The 21,098-nt window shown below is 45.2% G+C and overlaps 2 protein-coding genes across 3 annotated transcripts; one reads left to right on the top strand and one right to left on the bottom strand.

Moving 5' to 3' along the window:
- Window positions 1-3,934: 3,934 nt before the first annotated feature.
- Window positions 3,935-7,647, top strand: LOC129601419 (uncharacterized). Its single transcript, XM_055500215.1, has 3 exons — window positions 3,935-4,340; window positions 4,661-4,978; window positions 7,131-7,647. The coding sequence occupies exons 1-3, from the start codon at window positions 4,135-4,137 to the stop codon at window positions 7,300-7,302; spliced, it is 696 nt and encodes a 231-aa protein (XP_055356190.1). The 5' UTR covers window positions 3,935-4,134; the 3' UTR covers window positions 7,303-7,647.
- Window positions 7,648-18,801: 11,154 nt separating this feature from the next.
- LOC129601420 (uncharacterized) lies at window positions 18,802-21,084 on the bottom strand. 2 transcript variants are annotated; one of them, XR_008692223.1, is made up of 3 exons: window positions 20,595-21,084; window positions 19,380-20,084; window positions 18,802-19,141 (listed from the first exon to the last, which is right to left on the bottom strand). XR_008692223.1 is itself a non-coding variant. In XM_055500216.1 (2 exons), exons 1-2 carry the CDS (start codon window positions 20,905-20,907, stop codon window positions 19,666-19,668), a joined length of 732 nt encoding a protein of 243 aa, XP_055356191.1. In that variant the 5' UTR covers window positions 20,908-21,084; the 3' UTR covers window positions 19,308-19,665. The 2 variants fall into 2 exon arrangements, 1 of the variants encoding a protein (XP_055356191.1); XM_055500216.1 differs by lacking the exon at window positions 18,802-19,141 and having other exon boundaries at window positions 19,308-20,084.
- Window positions 21,085-21,098: the final 14 nt, after the last annotated feature.

Below are 21,098 nucleotides of genomic sequence, written 5' to 3'. Positions count from 1 at the left end.
GACAACGGCGAGACTGGCTACTGGCAGTTGTGGACTACAATCTGCAGAGTGCAGAGCGTATGCCGGGAAAGTGCGTATATTATGGCTATGGGAGAAATATGTATTCGTAACGCTAACGAAAATCGGCAAGTGTACAAATGAATTCTCTCGCCCTTCACCAGCTGGCCAGCGATCGCGATGGCTTACCGCACTACCGTTTATACATATCTCCGAGCTTCCCGAGAACAGCATTATTCTGAGCAGTGAGTGCTTTGCGTACCGGCAGTTTGCCGAGCTTTTATTGTTCATTTTATCTGGATATATGTATCTTGACACCAAACGCTGGATTACGTCGCGCACCGGAATAATACCCTCACAAAATAGTGAGGACAATATTAATAAAATAGTGAGGGTATAGTGAGGATAATAATAGTTGTTTATGTGCATCAGCGATACTGAATGTCCGTTGTTCAAAAACGGAGAGAGATGCTTTCTTATTGTATCTGTACTTAACTACGTCTGTATGTATAGCACGAAGGGATGGCAATTAAATCGTTGTTCAACCAGTACGGCGACACCTTCCGCTTCCGTCCGGCTGCTGTCCTGGATTTCATCCGCGGATGCCGTAATATGTCCTGTATACGACCTCGGCCAACGTGCCGGGCGGCGACACGGCGTTCTGTACAGATAAGGCGTGAAGTGAAGGCATTGACACCGTGCGAACGGCGATTCCTCAGTTGCCCTCCCGGCTGGCCAGGTGGACGGCGTTATACTGTATAACGGCATCCACCTTGGTGGACGGCGTGCCTCTGACAACTGCCGGGCTGCACGACGCATAAGTAGAAGCTGCATCTCCAACCGGAAGTATTTGGTTACCATGTGAAGGTCATTGAACAACGGAGACCTCCGAAACGCAGACGCTAACCACTGCTAAACAACTCCCATAACTCCTGCTTTGTAAACACTGACATGTAACGCGTAGTCGTAAGAATGTCTAGAGGTCCAAGACCGAGCCAACTGCCGCGACTGCCGTACGTAAATCTGCGTGAATCCGGCGATCTCAGAAGCACCCTCGACGACCTAGGCGACCTCCGACGATCCCTGGACGACACCAGGGGCGCCGGAAACCTGTCACCCACCGGAGGTGGCTACGATCACCTGCGCCCGGAGGAACGTGACCACCGGTGTCAACATGGTGTGCTGGTCGGTCTTCGTCAAGTTCTTCAAGACATTTCCACAAACAACCTGGCGGCATGAGCAACGGCCCGCGTTAATTAAGGCACACGCTGTGACCTTTACCTCTTTTTTTCATCTGTCTGTGTGCGACAGGATATTGCATTGGGCTGTCCATTAAAATTGGGTATGTTTCCCGTGAGAAGCTATACAGATAGTTAGTTTCCGTGTCGGAGACCATAGCAGTGACTACGTGTACAAACTATTCAAATTAAAGCAGCGAACGATAGCACTCATTTCTAGAACAGAGGCTAGAGTGCGATCATTACTGTAGATGTTGATATACAGTAAAACCTCTAAAATACGTTAACCTCCGTATGGAGGTTTACGTATTTTACAAACCGTCACTTTTTCATTCTTCATGCCCAGTATCGCCTGGTTGATGGATTCTACTGACGCTTCTGCTACCATCTAGCGTGAAGATAGGTAAGTATAAATGCACCTTCTTATAATTTATATTCCTCGTGTTTGCAGAGGAATTCCTGAGTTCCAACAGTTCTAGTCTTGTTGCTGATCTACTTCGTAGCTAGTTATGCCATCCCCATATTCCCAACAGTTTGAGATAGAGTGCTAAACCGATAGTGTCGTAGTTGGTATCGCGCCATAGCATTTCTGAGAAAGACAGAAAGACCGACGCTGTCTGGCCGCGTTGTAAAACAGGGGCTTCTCGAATATAGCAGCGGCTGTAGTTTGTTCGATGTGGGCTGGACTGCCACCGTGCCGGCATCGGCGTATCGATCCACTTTCCTTGATTAGTGGTTAAATCTGGATGCAATGCTACAATGTAATCGGCTAAACTTTGGTGCGAAATTATACTGTAGATGGGAGAGAAAGATTTCTCTTACTTCTGCCCATAATGGTAGAAGGTAAAATGTGCCAACATGAAACGATAGAGAAGTCGTGCGCGCGCGAGTAGTGCACCAAGCGAAGGATTGTGCAGTGTGCACAATCTTGGGAAGCGAGTGAGAGGTTGTGAACACAGTTGTCTGGACGACGACAACCGGAAGTCGTCATGCACGCGGCAGCCATGACTATTGCCGGTGCCACGCTGTGGATGTACCTAAAGGTCGCATGCACCTTGCGGCTGTACATTGTCAGATTTATGGCTCTGTTAATATTTGCAATATGATAATGCCGCAACGAAAACATTTTTGCAGTAGAAGTTTGACATCTGAATGTGTAGTATTTGAAATAATAAAGATGTATGGGGAAGAACGCGATCCGGAGGTCTTTCTGCAAAAGATCAGAATTTTCTGAATTTACATGCGGTAACGGGGCCCTGGTTAATATAAACGTGTTGCAACAATTCTAGAAAGTTTCGGTAACTTTCACGATGACAAGAAAACATGAGAACAAATCCCTTACATTGTCAAGCGTTCTGGCCAAAGCCGTAACGTGCTCATCCATGCACACACACACACAGTTAAACAAGCCGTAATGCAACGCATCACATGCACCAACACGTTTAGCAATAAAGCTCATAAACATAATCGCCTACCAAATGACCGCTGTGCGCATGCCGGCGTAACAACAGCGAAGTATTATCACAATACATGATTACTTACTTTACTAATACTCGTATTAATAATTTTTTATTTGTTCTTCATTATTTATTATTGTCCAACTTGGTTGGGTCGGCTGGCGCCGGTACGGTGCCGTACAACGGTTGCATCGGCTGCTGTATTAATGTTTACGCCTGTGGGACCTTGAACGCCGCTGGTGCTATTTGCCTAAACAGCACCAGCAGTCTCGTTTGCCGATAAAAACAGTCACCACACGGAATGCTAACGACGCGCCTATTGCCACAGAGAACAACTGCGGCGAGCTGCGTCGGACAAGGAAATAATTACGTTTTAACCACACACAAAAAATGCCTAATTGAACTTTTGGTGTAATCGAACCATGCGAAACAGTTAGCGACATTTAGATCATGGTGCTTGAATTTGCAGCACCTATAACACATACTGCACGAAATATCAGTACGAAGACGGCTCAAGTCATAAATTCCCATTATTGTGAATAATCCAGCAGTTTAGTTAATTCATTTATGCACTGTATCGTCTGTCATGTTTAATTTCGTGGCACGCGTGAAAAATGTTTGGTCAAGTGACGGGCGACTTCGGCGTGAAGGCTGACTTTGTGGCACACTTGTTGAATGCCGACGTTTTCTTCTGAATAACCATTTTCCCGTAAAACTTCCTTGGTCACCTGTGTATTTTTGTTCAGGAATGTTCATGACCAAATTCTATGTGTTAGGAAACGAAACGCAGCAGAAAGATTACAGCATGATTACTTTCAACATGCAGTAAGTCCAGTCAACAGTCTCGTTAATTTCCATCGTGTCAGCAGAAAGTACGAGTATAACTCGAGCATATCGCAGACAGGGTCTGCATCGAGGCGAGAATCGACGAGAAACTGCATATACATTATGCAGAGTGATCATTGCACCGCAACGGATAAAAATTGCGAATAGGTTCTCAATTTTTCCAGCACAACGAGTGCATCAATGTCAACCAAATTCCTCGTCCTAGTCGAAAAGCCACAAAACCGGTCCCTTTGACCCTACCGCCGAATAAATCGAGCATATCCTGACTGTTAACATAGCACAGCATCGTACTGTATCGTGGCATACTACAGTAATGCTGCGTTAGACGATCGATAACTGGTTGGGAATGAATTATGTTCAAGAATGATTAGTTCTTTTCCGGTTGTGCCAAGCATTTTTATCGCCTGGCTGTAGCCAAGCCTGCCACCATACACGGTTCAGACCTGCGTACCTACAGAGCAGAAGGAAAGAGTCTGGTGAGCATGCGTTCACCGTGACACCCGTAATTCAACCGCACACTTTCAACAACCTAACCATTCTTATGCCAGCCAGGATATTATGGTATACTCATAAAGGCGTAAACTCTAGATCGTGAAATGTTTAGACAAATAACGTTGTTGGCCTGGGCGTTGTGTGCCCGCATCGTCTGTAGTCTGGACTGCGAGGAACTAGCCGCCCATTGTCAAGAGTACGAAAAGCAGGAGCATCTAACCGTGGATCGCTTAATGAGTTTGAGCATCCCGTGGCCGCTGACCGCAGAGATCCTGCGAGAATACCAGCCTGTGGGCGAAGCCTTTTGCCGGTTGGTTAACATTACTTTTTTTATCGGCCGTATTTTCTGTTACTTATGTTAATCTAGCTGTCCGTGGCCTGTGGTGGTAGTACGGCTGGATTTAAGATTGTGTCTTGGCTTCGATTCTTTAGTTGGGTAACTTTCATCTCATGATATCCAGTCAAACACAAGGATACAATTTTCAAAATAACCAAATAACAGTTTCCACTAGCCTGGTTACTGGTGAGTTCGGCTGCTGTTGTTCGGCAATAATAATAGTAATAATAATAATAATAATTCAATGGCAATGTTTCCTCAGCTTCCTGATAGGACACGCGCGTGCTTTGCAGATACTCCAACAACACCGGATACTGCGTCCGTGACCTGCTGGCCAGCTGCCCGGAATTCCTCCCTGACAATCCCAGTGGATGGTACGACTCCGAGAAGAAAATCGCCATGGCCCGTCTCTGCGCGACCACCATCGCGCCGGTCCGGTACTTTCGCGCGGTCAGTCACTGCCGCCAGCACGACCCCAAGTTGCAGCAGTCCTTCCGCCGGGCCGCGGAAGCGGCGGCTAGGGACGAGGTGGACGACGTCCCGGTAAACAGTTATCCAGACGACATCCCGGTCAACAGCCATCCGGTGTGCGGTCGCGTGGAATACTGCCAGTAGGTTGCGCCGGCCAACCGTAACCAATATCCGAATATAAATACATACGTATACCGATTCGGCTGTTGGTAGTCTTTTTAAATGCTGGTCAGACTGGAGAAATTGCACGATCATACGTTGGCACTTTGCATATACAATACGACTAGAAAAATGCACGTTGGCGTGCATTGGAAGACCGGAGCGTAGCAGCTCTTCGCTTGGGCGAGTGATAACTAATTAATGTTTAATGTTCTTTAACGTCCGCACACAATCTGGGTCAAAACCCAATTCGAGGCAGCAGACTCGTCATAAGCAGACAGAAGTAAAGCACAAATAGCCACAACAGAAAGAACAGGAAAAGAAAAGTTCACTTCTACATTTGGATTAAAGACACATGGTCAGCATGGTAAAACTTTTTTAGTGATGGTACGCACTTCCAGTCGACATCATTTAAAGCTGTCGCAAATCTACCGAGGCTTTGATAAGCTTCAGCTGGAATCCGCAGATCGTTCCAAATCCTTGCCATCCGATATGTGAATGATCTGTCCGAGGGTGGCAGTTTGTGACCGCAAAATGTTGATCCAGTGGCTATAATCCGGCAGGGGTGTTTAGCCATCCTCCTTTGGTGACGCGTTCCACCTGCAACACCAGAACGCACAGCAGTATCTTTACAAAACAATTTGTGGCCATAAGGAATTAGGTTGTAGACAAATTTATAGGTCAGCCGTAGGCTACGCTTCAGATTCCGCCGTACAATCGGTTCCCATGATAGTTCTTTCAGTCTGTCAATGTAGTGGTTGCTGCCGCTTTTAAGCTGTAGTGATTTAACAAACCTCTTTTGCACGCTTTCTACATCATCGATTAAACTTTTTTGAGTAGAAAACGTTACGGACGCACAGTAATCAGACACGGAGAGAACAAGACTGGTATATAAAACACAACGTGCCGACACATCTCGAGCACGAAATAATGTATTTAGATACCTCAACCGCTTCAGCATTCTGCTAGACACGTTCTCACATTGCAACTTCCATTTATGACTGCGTTCAAGATAAATGCCCAAATACTTCGTTGAATCAACTATCGGTATGCTCTCTCCATTTACCTGATACGACTGCGGTGACTTCGAACGAGACAAAAACTTAACACATACCGATTTCTTTGCATTAAAAGTCAAACGATGGATGCCAGCCCATTCGGTAACGGCATCCAGATCCTTCTGAAACGCTATCTCATCTAGGTCAGATTCAATAATTTTGTACGCCATCACGTCATCCGCAAATATCAGAATTTCACTGCCATGAATACACACAGCAGGAAGGTCATTGAGCAAACTGATAAACGCTACAGGACCAAGGCGCGATCCCTGTGGAACTCCACTGGTTGCCGGTAGGAAAGCTGACTTATGGTTATTCACAACAACAGACTGAAATCTATTACACAGGTAGCTGCCAATCAGTTCTACAATATCGGACGAAACTTTAAGCTTAGATAGTTTTTCTAACAAAGTTGAGTGGTCAACTTTGTCGAAAGCCTTGCTACAGTCCAGAAAAACGACATCGACACGCTTACCGCGAGCTACTGCATCAGCTAAGTTCTGACAAAATAAAATTAAAAGCAGCTCAGTTGAATGCTTCGGGCGGTAAGCAAACTGTCTTTCGGTAAAACCACCAATTTGAGATTCCAGAATTTTGCAGATGCATTTCTCAAACAATTTCGACAAAGGATGTAGCATCGCAACGGGCCGCCAGTTTGCAGGATTAGTCTGATCAGTAGCCTGTTTTGCAATCGGGGTTATAAAATACTTTTTCCAGACACTGGGGAATACACTATTTTTCAAACAGTCGTTAAACAAAATTTTAAGCAAAATAATTAATTTTTAACGGCCTACCAGTAGCGCCCTTAACATTAAAATTATCCTCAATTTTAACATAGCAACATAACCAGCCAGCAATATTTTTGAAATGACCTTTCGTAACGGACACAGAGACAATTTTGCATTGGCGCTGAATTAGAGGACCTTCGCTACGCTCCGGTCGAGTTATACGTTACTGAAAACTGGGTTCTAAGCAAACTGGAGAACTCGAATAAAACTAACTAGCGTTAAGTTAAATAGTTAAAAATAACTGCACAGGTCTAATTTATGCTGATATTCCCGCGTTTCTACTGCAGCGTTAACGCGGCGGGAATCGAAGATGTGAGCGGTCCAGCCGGCGCCAAAATGGCGGCATACTGTGGCGCGGAGGCCGTGGAGACCATCCGGGAATCGGCGCGGCAGATTTATGCCGCTCACTGCCAGAACGACACCGACAGTCATAACGTCAGAGTTTTAGCTCAGCGATAGCGTCAACTCTTAATTAGCTTGCATTCCTTGCCTGTCTCCAGAAATTCTGTTATTCAGTGAATAGTCGACGATATGCACACGTGTGTATCTATAGAACTAGAAACTGGAAGCGGGAAATTGAGCGAAATGATTCAACGCTGGCGAATAGTACCGATACAAGTGCGCACTAATATAAATTCTTTTGAAGTTCCAATCTGAACATTTGCCTGATTTTCCCACCCGGACTTTGTACACAGTCAGTTGACGTCTTGTAATACATCGTATTAATGTCTTGTAATTGGTGTCTCAGATTCAAGTGTAAATGGCGTTTAGCTTGTGCAACGGGTCAATAAAATACTTATACAATACATCTTGTATTACATATACTTTATTTGCAGTATGTACGGAGACGAGCATCGCTAACAGAAATACATTCAAATGAGCACGAGAAGGGACCGTACATAACACACTCATGGCATTCCCACGCATTATTTCCAAACTTAATATTGTTATTATTGCACGCATTCGTATTCACGTGCTGTCTTGTATTGTAATTCGTAAAATAGTGCGGAATGTTGTTTATGGGTTGCCAACCCATAAACAACATTCCGCACAGTGTGCCGGCACTTCTACAGATAGCTGTACCTCTCAGCAACGCGTTAGAATCATACACAGTAAGGAAATATGCGCTGCATTGAACCAGTACGTTTAAAATACAATTCCAGTTTTTACCACATTTAAATTTTTCACCCTTGTGATTGCGGAACCACACCGGCGAACTGTACAAAAAGCAGTGGAGCAGTCAAGCGGAGAATCGTTGCCGCTGTGAACGGCAAGTAGCAGATGAATGTTGAACGGACCGCCCAGCAGCTAATAGACGACACCCTATCCATCCATTAACTGACTACTGGTGTGCCGGTGTTGGTCTATACACTCTACACTTACCGGAGCCTCTCATGCCGCCGTCGTACATCAGGGCACCGACACGGCGACCAAGTGCACCCGCCGGAACGCTGTCGTCCTCTTTCAGGGCTGGGCTGCATTTCCCCGTCGGTCCGTGCGTCTACCGCGGTAGACCTACTGATTGACGGGACAACGCAGTACAGCGCGGGATAATTCCAGCTATACACTAATCATCCGCCATCATGGTAAAACGCCTTGTTTCCAGTAGGGTAGACCGGCTCATTCGGGATGTACATATGGTTGGCATACGTATGTGATATGTCCGTTCTGTGAAAAAACAGTTGTGCGAATATGGAGTTAAAACAGAGTACGAGTAGATACACGTGTACGCATTAATAAAGAGCACACGCCGCCAAAGTCATTCTGGCTGCTCCTCTTCCGCCGCTCTTCAGGACTGCTTGACAACGCCGGTCTACACGTCATAATTACATATCAGGTAGCACTGGTACGTGATTGATCGATTGTTTATTGAGTAGCCAAGCCGGGCACGATTCGGCACTATCACTTATCCTTATTCACGAAGAACATCAAATATTCCACGGCTTGTCACAACAGTAGAACTCCTATATCTGGGCGCCCCGTGTCCATGCAGTCCCCGATTGGCCTTCGCCTGGGCTGGCAATACCGCATTGCTTGATGGAGGAGTCTGGCACAACGCACTGCTGAGATGTCCGGCCGACATCGACGACGACACCATTCCTTTCGATACGCTGGTTTTTGAGTTTTCTCACGTTAATAGCGCTTTTTCTTAAGCTTAGGTTTTTCAAGTCAACAAAATGTCGTCAGCAACTTGTCGGTGTTCGGCAGACGGTCGTTCAGGGATTTGTCGTTACAACAAATCGTCGGGTCCACATTTAGTCGGTCAGCAAAAGTCGTCATTAAGCTGTCGGTGTGCAACACCGGCAATATCGTGTGCCGGTTTACAATACCGGTTCAAACGAATTCCAGTTCCTCGCAATTCTTCGAAATTCTAATCGATTTTTGAGAGCTTACTTCCGAAACGCCGATGAATGCTGTATAATTGTGGCACGGCGCCGGATTGATTTCAATAACAATCTTGGTTATACTGTATTATCAGATGTACTCAGTAACTAAGCTAAGTAGTTCGTAGCTATTCGGTTAACTTATATAAGCTAACCATATATGGTTAGCAATGGAGTGATGTTAAGTTACATAATATGTGCTATATTGTTAACATATGTGACCGGCAAAAGTAAAAGTAAAACTGTGCACAATGCGCATTGCGCCCCTCTGTCGAACCATCGACTGGAATAGTTGTCAGCTGTAAAAATTATTCTTTTGTGGCCTTTGTGTTGCACTGCCCTTGTACATAACTGTGCCTGCCATGTTTCGCTTTTGGATGCGATTACTTTTTTTTCACTGTGGAAATTTTTATTCAGGCAATAGCCAATTAACATAACAAACAAGCCCGCGCTGATAGGCTGCAATTACTTGATGGTATGAGACGGTCCGCGATGCAAGATCTGCCGAAAACGACATCTTGTTGGCATATATATACTGTACCTTTCAAATCCGTCAGAGGACTGCTGTCCATACAAGAAAATCGCTTTCTAACACTAATGAGCAACGAGAACGGAGTCAACATACATAATATACAGTGCATCAAACTCAGCACAAGAAGATACAAATAAAAGAGGTCTCAGTGTCACGAATAATAAAGGGTGCGTCGATCTGCTTCGCACCGGATGTGGAAGGGCCATGGTTACTTCCCGCACAAGTGTGTGGAGATACAGTACATTCTTTCGCCGGTCCGTTCCGCTTGCGCCCCGCCGCGTGGTTGGACGCAAGCGGAACGGACCGGCGTGTTCATCGCGGAACGCGGCGAAGGCTGGCCTGCTGCGGGGCTCTTCTTAATGCTGATCGGACAAGAACTATAGCGGACATTCAAAACAGAATTATACCCGAATAGCATACCAGATTTGGATATACATATACACCGGAAATACGGTAGCAGTGTAGTTGGAAAATGGCGAATGTTGCAGCACTCATCATTCTCTACCTGCACGGCTACCGTACTTACTCTGCTGGCTGATGGACGGGCTGCTAATTAACAGCCGTCGGAATGCTGGGAACCATCATTCCGAATTCATTTGCTGCTGCAACATGAAGAACAAGCACTGGCTCGAATAACAGACGAATAACTACTGACTACTTCGGCATTTAGTAGAATTTGACATGCTTCTACTACATGAATTCGTAGTAGACTCAGTCTACTAGACTGGACTACTTCTACCTGATAACTGCTAGCTTCTATTAATTTCATAACTTAACTGATACAACGGTATAAACCGTAATATACTGTGCATAGTCATAAACGGAAATTCATTCATCCGCTTCGTCCACGGTCCCCAGTGAGGGAAACAGGACAGTAGGATGACATGTTAATCAGCGAAAGCATAAATATGCAGTTTATTCGTAGCATTATTTTGTTGGTATCACTAATGCAATTATACGCCAAGAACTCGGTAGATTATAATACTGAAGCTATTGGGCATGTATATATTTTTACAACCACGAATACATTTGCTTGCATTTTACAGGAGACGTTCCGGCTCATATTAATCCCGACACCATCGTGTATTTCGTGCCTAACCATCCTAAAATCCGGAAGATCTTGGCAGCGGCGAGTGTAGCATTGGTTTTTGCAGTATAATACTGTATTATGTCTCCCTGAGATTAGTGATGCTATTATGGGGAATCCGTTTGGAAATGGAGCAGTTATTGTGATTATTTCACTGCACTTCAGTACGATACCCTACAAAAGGAGCAGGCGTGCGTCGTTCGGGACTCCCTCCCAAGTCTAAAACGACACATGCCTTCTCCTTTGGGTTCTCACTGTGCGCATTATAAATGCGTAGCTCAGGGGGCTATGCGTTCTTAAGGAGGAAAGTTGGAAGCCTTCCACATCAGTACGTTTCGTCCTTCGAGCGTCATTCTTCAATTCGTCTTGATGCAGAAGGAATCCACAGTACAAGGTCAACCTGTTATGTCCGCCAGCTTTTGAAGCTGAGTCAGCTTCGAGATTTCGCGGACGTAAGTAATAGGCTTACCAGTGGAAATGCATAATATGCAGCTCACCTTCAATTCGTCTGCCTAATATCCCCATGTGAAGCGAGAAGCGGCTCACGTACAGCGACAAAATCTTTCGAAGGGTTTCAACGTATTGCGCCGTGGTGCAGTGGTACTGCCTACGCGGATCTAACGACATAGCCGGGACTAGATTCCCCCATCGGCGCCTTTTTCAGCCGTTTCTCGGTTTCCCTCGGATTGCGCCCTGCTTAGACCTAGAAGCAGTTCCACACAGCGGACGACGGTGTATTGTACAGCGGAATATTACGCACCGTGTTTCTCCTGCAGTGAATTCCAGCCAAGTTGAAGTAAGGTGGAAACTCCAGGGAAAATGCTGTACAGCATCAGTATTCGACTTGATTTCACGATTCTTCATTTAACACCAATTTATGTACACTCCAGTAATAAATATTAATTACTGGACGTTAATGCTTTCAAGCAAATAGATTCCTGTGGTTGTGTGATTCTTGGGTACAATTTGTTGGGATTCTACGTATCTCGCCGGTTGGTCATTATAAATGGTAGCGTGGGCGTCGGCTCGTCAACATCGGTCGCTACTCACTAGGAAACGCGCACGCAAATGAATGTGCATTCTGCAGTCTGTTAAATTTAAATTACCGTAATTATCGAATTTGCCGCACTGGGCGGCAAATAGTTCGAATACCATGGAGCAGGTGCGCTTATTTCGGGGAGGTGCGCTTATTTCGGGGGGTGCCTTTATTTCTCGAACAATAAATTTTAAAAGGGGCGCTTATTTTTCAAAAACAGTAAATTTCGGAGGGTCCCATGATTTTTCGAAACAATAGCGCATCGTGCTCTATTGAAAATAAGCGCCTCAGTTATCGAGTATATGGCTAGCTAGCAATATGAGTATGATACCTATAAAGTGCTTCCACAGTAGTAACTGGGTAGTTTTTATTGCTACATCTTTGATTGTACTCGAACATATGGCCCGTTAAAGTTTCGATCATGACCCAGCTACGAGTACATATGATTAAGTAAATACGTTTTAAAACACAAAATGCGGTGTAATTACCGGTTTATTGGACTTAACATTTAATTACCGCACCGGGTGCGGTAATTTCGGGGGGTGCGGTTATTTTTCGAACATGAATGCGGCGGTGCGCTTATTACGGGGGGTGCGCTTATTGCGGGGGGTGCCACAAATTCGGTAATTACGGTATGTTCAAAATTGACTAATGTGCCCTTTTCCGTGTGATGCAGGTGTTTTTCTCTGGTCTTTATAGGAAGTCATAGAACAATATGTATAATCTTATCACTGTCTCTTGCGGTTTGTGCTGCAAGCTCGCTGATGATCCTTCTACTGCTTGGACTTTTGGTTGGTGTAGCTCTCGCGAAGAGCCAGAAGAATAATCTGCTTGATAAAGTCGCGAGCTCCTACGATTCTTCTAACGAGGCAATGAGCTATACAGAGCTGGCAATCCGCAGCCAGCATGAAGGAACCGTTTCCGCCTCCCTGGCATATCTGAGTCATGCGTGCGCAGCGAGTACGACCATAAGAAGCAAGACAAGACTCCGAGCTTGACTTTTTTTATAGTGTGCGCTCGTACTTGGCTACTGAGTCTACTTTATTAGCGCAAGCCAGTTCCACTGATACAGAATATAAAGAGAACAGAAATAATTACAACAAAAGTATTTCCTTAAATTTCTCGGCTCCATCCATGGTGCCGAGTATGGAGACTGCGTTGCCTCTGTGGATTTCAATCGACAAACGCTGACGGAGAAATTCGAATGAGCGAACCTCACCAGTATGCTGTAATCGTTTGCCAATTTCTTTCATTAAAAATGATGCCGACTTTCCCCAAGGTCCAAAAGTTTCGAAGGCGCAAAGATGTATCGGGCCTCCTAGATAATTATGCATACAACTTGGTTTTTTTATCTTCCGTCTGCGCTGCTGCGGATCCGGCGCAGGTAGCCGAAGTAGACTTTATATGGGACACGGCGACAGTATCCACGCAGGTCACGTCCCAGGCCAAGCACATGCCGCGTTTCCAGGCAAACGCAGTGCGTCCGTCTGGGCGGCGACCGGACGTATGGGACGTACCACGCAGTTCCAGTTTTGCTGGGACGCCCGCTGAAACCAACGATCGGCACACAATGCTGCTAAGTCCACCGTGTCGAGGATGACATCCAGCGGAAAATGAGCATGACAGTCCGTGGTGGCCATATACATCTACGGGCTTGTGACATTTCGCGCAGGGATGTGATTCGCAAATGCCAGCGCCTAGCCTGAGCCCAACTGATATCTTCAGGGTGTCGTCGTCCAGGAGGTTGCCGACGTGAGTGTGATACAGATACAGCATACGCTGTATCTACACACAATGTGTTGTATACCGCATGTGCATGACGATGCTATGTGAGACCTTGCCTGGTGACGCTTTGTCAGCTAGTGGTTTGGAGTGTTTGCCGCGAGCATCGTGTAGTCTTCTAGATTGTTCTAGCTGCTATGCTGTCATGCTGTGTGTTGTGAAGTATAAAATGCGCGGTAGGCGCTATGTGTAAGGAGAGAGATCTGGCATAAAGGTTTAGCGTGCAGTTCGGTCGGCATGTATATCTGTGTAGCGTATATCATGAGGCAGGTCGCCCACATGAGCGGAAGGCAAAGCATTCAACCAAATACCAGCTTCCGGTTTGTGATTGTGCGAGGAGTCTGGCCCGATTGTTTTCATTGCCATGAAAGATCTCATGACGATGAAATCAACACTGAGTTAGCTTCACGCAGCTCCACATCATATCATACAAAATTGACAAGAACGAAAGGACAACAGTCCACGGAGTCAAATGGGGAGACGGAGGTGCTGATACTGTACAGCATTTCCGGTTCTCATCGACTTTTTTATTGGCATCGTACTTTTATGCAGTGTACATAATGCGTTTTGATTCCGTTCTTGTTGCTCCTTAGTGTCAGGAAGCGTTCTTCTTATATCGGCAGCAGTTTCGTGCAGTTTCCTGACGGATTTCGTGAAATGCTGTGGTACGTATGCAACCGTCCAGAACGACCGGTCGTCAGAGACGTTAAACCGTTTTGTGACAGTCGATTTTTGATGGACCGTATTGCACTAATTCCAGTAAAGTTCTCATGGTAAAATGTAAATCTCACAGGTGATTCAAATCATTTTTTTCCGATTTTGAAATGAATTTCAGAAATTTTAAAATTCTTTCTTTTAAATATGGGAAAATGCTATGAATTTGAAATCTGTGCACTTTCGACTTTATGGCCATATGCCTTTTGCAGCAAAGTCGTGTGATAACCAGACTTTTGGTACACAACAATGCATTTAAACTCTTCGTCCATTTTAGTTCGCCATATCTCAGCAACCGGATGCTGCGCGCGCAAAAGGTTTTGTGAGCCATGTACATATACAAATAATTTAGTTTTAAACGGACGTAAAGTATTACAAAAAAGTGAATCGGAGTGCGCGAAACCTTTCGTTTTCGTGTATGTATAATGTATCCCATTTTTGACACCATTCCTTCATTCTGCAGCAGAAAATGTGGCTCTGGTGGAGCCTCAAGACGTTGCTGGGTGGGTAGTTTCCCCGCACCGTCAGATTCGGAGTTAGCCGGGAAGAAACCTTTGCAACGCCCTTTGCATTTAATGCACAGAAAGTTGTTGTTAAGGTCATCCCACGATGCCTTGGCAAGAGATGCGCTCCGGTCTGTCAATGAGCCAATCGGGGCATTTTCCAAGTTTATGACATGCTGCTGAACTTATTGGATCCTGTGCAGATCAAGGTTCACTACACGCATGCAACGCTCATCGAGCAGCGTGTGTACATCCAGCATCTGCTGTACACCGTACTCTGTGCTGCAACTGTGCTGCCGGATGTAGTACCGTAGTATTCACTAATTGTTATCCTTTACGAGAAGCAAGCACCACTCAGTCACACTGCGCTTCAATCCGCAGAACCCTCTGCGATTTGCAGGTCTTGGTTGTGTAACTTGTGTTATCTTGTTACTTTCATTTCCATCCAGATTCAAGGTTAACGTCAATAACGTGACTGCGCGAGTGACGTGGCCGAAGCACCTTCTGGCACCTGAGCGCTCTTTTGCGGGCCGATTGACGTTCTTCGAATTTACCAAGGAAAACTGCGGAGAACTCCATTCGGCGGTATATACAGTATAAAGCGCTATGCAATAACAATCTATCGACGAAGGCTTATAGTCGCAAGATGTTCGCGCCAGTCGTCGGGGAATTATTATTTCTTATTTTGATATCCTTCTCGGAATCTCTGTTCTTATCCGTGCTGTACGACAGCACAGCGTGGATTTCCTAATGCATAGACTTCAAGCCGTTTCCTTTCTGGTGCTGCACACGGGAACGTCATCGGCCTGTCTCCAGCTATAGGAAGCCAATCTCATTCACGTCTCCGGAACTGTGCAGCGTGCGTGCTTGTCCATCGCAAAAGTTGATTTGCGCAGTTACTAGTGATTTACTACAGTGGAATGTTTGTTCCGAATTATCCGTGTGCGCTCTGAACAGAGTCAACAGATACAGACCCTGATCTGTATCATCTGTTCAAACTTCAAAGCTTGTTCGGATCCGTAGCTTATGGGAGACATGGTAGACTCACGTGGCTTCTAGAAGCTACACATCCGATGGCGAGATTTCTTATGGAAGAAGTAAGCTGGACTACTGTGCGCTTCTGCCGAGGAGACGCGCCGTATAATCATGCGTCATAGATCTTTTTGATTAATTTTAGTAGTTAGCTAACACTAATACCGCATTAATCGCATTACACCGTACGAAGTATACAAGTGGCAGCGTTGTTTTACGCTCCTTCACGTCCGTGTCGTTTCGCTTGTGGAAAGATATGCGGGTCGCTAATATTGTATACCGTATTTCGGTATATTTTGTCCCCATCTGGAACAATGTTGCTTAAGTAGACATGACTTGCATCGGATAATACGAGTACCTGGTAAGTGGCGGCAGTAATCTTTACCTTACAGATGCGAAATGACCCGCAACGCGCCTTGGTCCCAACAACTTTTCACTGAAAACCACTGAAAAATTTGTTTAAAATAAACTTGTGCAATGCAGGGTTATATTAAGCGAGCTGACCGTGCTGATACATTGTTTTGTCGATACACTGGTTAAGGGAAGTGGGCCGGTACATGGTACCAAATTCGTGTCCATGCGCGAAATCTTTCGCTTTCGCGCACTCCCAAACACATTTTTGTTTCGTTTTATGCCATTCTGTAGCCAGATGATTGGTATTCACGGGCGTGAAAACCGTTTGTGCGCGCAATATCCGGTTCGGATGTTATGGCTGTTAGAAAATTCCAAAAAGTTTAAATGCATTCCCGTGTACCAAAAGTCTCATTATGGACCGATCTATTTCAAATTTCGCACGCAAATACACCTGGCCATGAACATCGTTTTTACACCGATCCACTGTTCTAGCATGTTTTTCGAATTTGTAAAATGAATTTCAAACATTTTAAAATTAATTTTAAAATTTGAAAAAAATCATGGAAGTCTGGATTGGTGTTAAAACACGAGGCGAGGCGGGATTCCATAACCGATCAATGCAGCGGAAACGGCGCTGGAAAATTCCTTGTGCCAGCGCACACTGAAGCTATCGGATTTTCCCTCTCCGTACGAGCGCAAGAAGAAACGTTTCAGTAGGCTTTCCGAGATTCTTTGTGTTTGATGGAAACACTTTTTCCGGTGATTTATCGAGCCCGTTATGGTTTCTTCATTCCAAAAATGGAAATGAAATCTTTCGGGTTTGGTCGAACCACGCTTTCACCGATTGCAAACCCGCATTATTTTATCTTCAGCTTGGAAATAATCGGAATAAATAATCAATAATTTTAGAATCAACAAAATAAATTAGAGATAATTTTCAAGTAATAAAATAATTATTACATGGTTGTGCATGATTGCAGCGTGGACTGTATTAGCGTGTGCGGCTGCCTGTTGGGGTTTACTGAAAAAGGGACTACTTGTGGCTTCTCAGCTGGAGAAAGAACAAAAACATAAGAAAGCATACGAAACATACGAGAGCCTCGAACGGCCAAACAGCAGCTCGGGTTGGGTTTGAATGGTACCGTAAACGACGGAAACGGTACTCATGGAGTGGTGCACATGACTGGATTCGCACTGCACGGAAGTATGCTTTACTCTAGTTTGTACTTCTGCGCTTCTCCACAACGTGTTTCTCTTTTTTCGCATGATAAAAAATTTGAATAAAATCCAAAGGCTGAAAAATCGCTCCACTGTTCATGTCTTTGGTATCGAGTTGATGAACTACTCGTACAATATATCGAAATAAGTTATAAAAAATAATACTCCTTTATGATGACCTTAAATAAGGAGATAGACGTCAGTGTGCTAGACGCAGTGTAGTGGCAATCGTTCATGGCACACACTTCGCCCGAATTCCTACTACATATACACAGATTTACAGTACGTATGTGCGTGTGTACCGCAAAATATTCTGTACAGTGATAGAATTACTCTACAGTACGTGGCGAAGTACTGTATTAGCACCTGCAACGACACGCCTTGCACTTACTCTTTCATCCGGCCGACAGGGTTGCCGTCCTCATATTTCAATGAGAAAGGGAAATCAGCATCACTGCCGTGTATCTGTACCTCACGAAATGCAGGCATTTTCGCTGTTGGTGTACAGGGAATGGGAAACAAAATTCGGACCGAAAACCAAGATAAGCGACGGAAAACCAAAAGGCATCATCTTGGACTTCGCTTTGAATTTTGTTTCCAGTGAAGGAGGAGATGCTCTTAAGGGAAGTGGCCCGGTACATGGTACCAAATTCGTGTACATGTACCAAAATTTTCACATTCGCCCACTCCCATACACGTTTTTGTTTCGTTTTATGCCATTCTGTAGTCAGATGATTCGTCCACACTGTCGTGAAAACCGTTTGTGCGCGCAACATCCGCTTTGGGAGTTATGGCTGTTAGAAATTCCAAAAAGTTTAAAGGCATTTTGGTGTGCCAAAAGTCTCATTATGGACCGATCACCTTCAGATTGTGCCTATAAATGCACTCGGTCCTGAAGATCGTTTTCATACCGAGCCAGACTTCCATGACTTTTTTCAAATTTTAAATGAATTTTAAAATGTTTGAAATTCATTTTACAAATTCGAAAAACATGCTAGAACAGTGGATCGGTGTAAAAACGATCTTCATGGCCAGGTGCATTTGCGTGCAAAATTTGAAATAGATCGGTCCATAATGAGACTTTTGGTACACGGGAATGCATTTAAACTTTTTGGAATTTTCTAACAGCCATAACTTCCGAACCGGATACTGCGCGCACAAACGGTTTTCACGCCCGTGTATACCAATCATCTGGCTACAGAATGACATAAAACGAAACAAAAATGTGTTTGGGAGTGCGCGAAAGTGACCTTTTCGTGCATGTACACGAATTTGGTACCATGCACCGGCCCACTTCCCTTAATATATAAGCAGGAGATGACCATGTCGGACTCACACGCATGGTAACCGTTTTGCACTCCCATGTTAACCATTGCCGCTTATAACAGCTGAGAGAAAAATTGTACAGAATATGCCAACTGCTCAAACGATCAATCTCAACAAGTATTTGAGCAATGATGTATTGTGATGGTCATCAAAACGACGAGTGGTCAAAGAGAATTAAAATACGAAAACAACAATAAAACGTCTTTTTACCGCATTTACTGCAAAAATGGTAATAAATGCAGCGTTTGGGTCACCAGTTTTCGCTGAGGCGACTCTGTCATAATGGCCGTCTGGATGTCAGAAATGGTATCGGGAGGCGGACTGTTCCACCTGCAGGCAGTTTAACAACCACGTTTAATACCGTTCAGCCCGTTGCTGCGTACGTAAAACAGTTCATTTTGTACAAAGAGTTAAATACAAGTGTTATGTCGCGAGATTATAACAATTACTATGTTCATTGTTGATCGTTACGTCACTGATTACGTTTTTGGCGGGAGTAACCGTGGTTGCGGACGAAATGTAAAAAAGACGCAGAAAGAACGGCAGCGGATCAGCACTGACTACTTACAGCATAAAAGAGACGCTCAGAAACGCCCAGATGTAATTCCTCCGGCAGATGCTCGGGGACTGTGAAAGCGTTTAAGCCATACAGCAGACGATGCAGCTGTGTGCCCTCCAGTTCCGGACAGCACACTTCGAACATTCGGCGAACGGAAGCCGAGTAATCCGCTGTCGTTGTGCCGGCAACACTGAACGACCAACGAGGCACGTTGAGAAAGAAGGTGTCTGTGTATCGGGTGTACAGATCGCGGTCCACGCCCTCCGTCCCCCCGTTACGACATACTACAGGCAAGTTAATTGACTTCTTCGCATCGAAGGCACACTGTCGCAGCAGGAGATGAACGGAGGTACCATTCGGTCTCCGCCCAGCGAATGCTGTCCACCAAGCGAGCCGGCGTCCACGCCGCCACGCCGCTGTCCTGGAGGTCGATGCGAACTTCGATATCGCCCGAGTTCAGGTCCGTCGTGGATTCATCGAAATCGGGATCTTTAACACTCCACACATCACCATACGCGGCATGCTGCACCGTGTGGGCGTCCAGCCTAACGGACACGTCGTGCTCGTCCACATCACAGACATACCCACGCATCAGTGCACCGGACGCTCCCAGTATATCCACTACAAACGGATCATACAGACCACTGTCCGATTCTAAGGAGTATTCCGGCCTGTGTATAGGGAGAAGAAGAAGTTTTCCCAAAGGCATGGTACCTGCAATGGAATATACAGTTGAACCTGGTACTTGTAAGATACAAATTACAAACTATTAGGATTTCATTAATCGACCGGAGCGCAGCAAAGGCCCTCTAATTCAGACAAAATTAAAATCGTCGGTCCGCTACGGAAGTAAGAAATGACGTCATACAAGGAAGTAAACGTCGCCATATGAGGAAGTAACGGGACAGCATAAGGAAGTACAATATATGTTTGTACATCCAGTGTTAAAATGTTAAATACGGCACGGTTAGTAAATTTTTCCGCCATAGGTACTGTGCTAAAACACATATAGCGGCTCCCAACGTTTTGAAATTTAAGGCCGCGCCTTTCTATTAAATAAAACAAAACATATTTGGAAAACTACTAAAATGCTTCTGTTTTCCATCAAAGCGCGTAATACTGCATAAAGTCCACAGTGCGACTCACTTGCCAGGAAACAGGTAGACAAAGCCAGGACGAGCGCTCCACGAACAGTTTAATATTATTCTTAAACTAATTACTTACCGATTCGGAAACCAGCATAATCAGTTAGCCAACAACTCTCCAGGCCCACTAGTGGATGAAGAACGCTTAAACAAGGAAAAAGGTTGGGAAAATAAACTGGGAATCGGCTTAACTGGAATTTAAAGGGATAGTGCGGAGAAACGGCATATGTGCCAGTACAGAAAGAATTGCTCGTCGGATAAGCAGCGAGAAACGCCGACGGATCGATACTACTGCTGGTTAATTCGGCGAAAACGTCGTAGCGCGCAGCACGTGCTGAATAAAATCTTGTTGCGAGTGAACAGCCGCAGTTGGCGGTCCGGGGGATACGCATCGCGAAGACGGATGGCCGGGATGATGGGGGATGTAGCTGAGCGAATGATCCGACTGCAAGGCTGAACTATACCGGCATCGCCGGAGATCATTTCCGCCTTTATAGTCACAGTTCTTGTTCAGGAGGCCCATCAATGCAGGTGTCAAGAGATTCTTATTGCGGTGATCCGAACACCGCTACCAGTTATACAT

This window comes from Paramacrobiotus metropolitanus, unplaced genomic scaffold, assembly GCF_019649055.1.
Source record: "Paramacrobiotus metropolitanus isolate TYO unplaced genomic scaffold, Prichtersi_v1.0 Parri_scaffold0000235, whole genome shotgun sequence".
NCBI lineage: Eukaryota > Metazoa > Tardigrada > Eutardigrada > Parachela > Macrobiotidae > Paramacrobiotus > Paramacrobiotus metropolitanus.
This window is presented reverse-complemented; position numbering and strand designations above follow the sequence as displayed.

Excerpts from the sequence above, each read along its gene's own strand:
- LOC129601419 (XM_055500215.1), top strand. The coding sequence starts at position 4,135 with ATGTTTAGACAAATAACGTTGTTGGCCTGGGCGTTGTGTGCCCGCATC. Across the intron at positions 4,341-4,660 it reads GTGGGCGAAGCCTTTTGCCG|ATACTCCAACAACACCGGAT; the intron begins GTTGGTTAACAT and ends CGTGCTTTGCAG. Across the intron at positions 4,979-7,130 it reads GGTCGCGTGGAATACTGCCA|CGTTAACGCGGCGGGAATCG; the intron begins GTAGGTTGCGCC and ends TTTCTACTGCAG.
- LOC129601420 (XM_055500216.1), bottom strand. The coding sequence starts at position 20,907 with ATGCGTATCCCCCGGACCGCCAACTGCGGCTGTTCACTCGCAACAAGA. Across the intron at positions 20,085-20,594 it reads TTATGCTGGTTTCCGAATCG|GTACCATGCCTTTGGGAAAA; the intron begins GTAAGTAATTAG and ends ATTCCATTGCAG.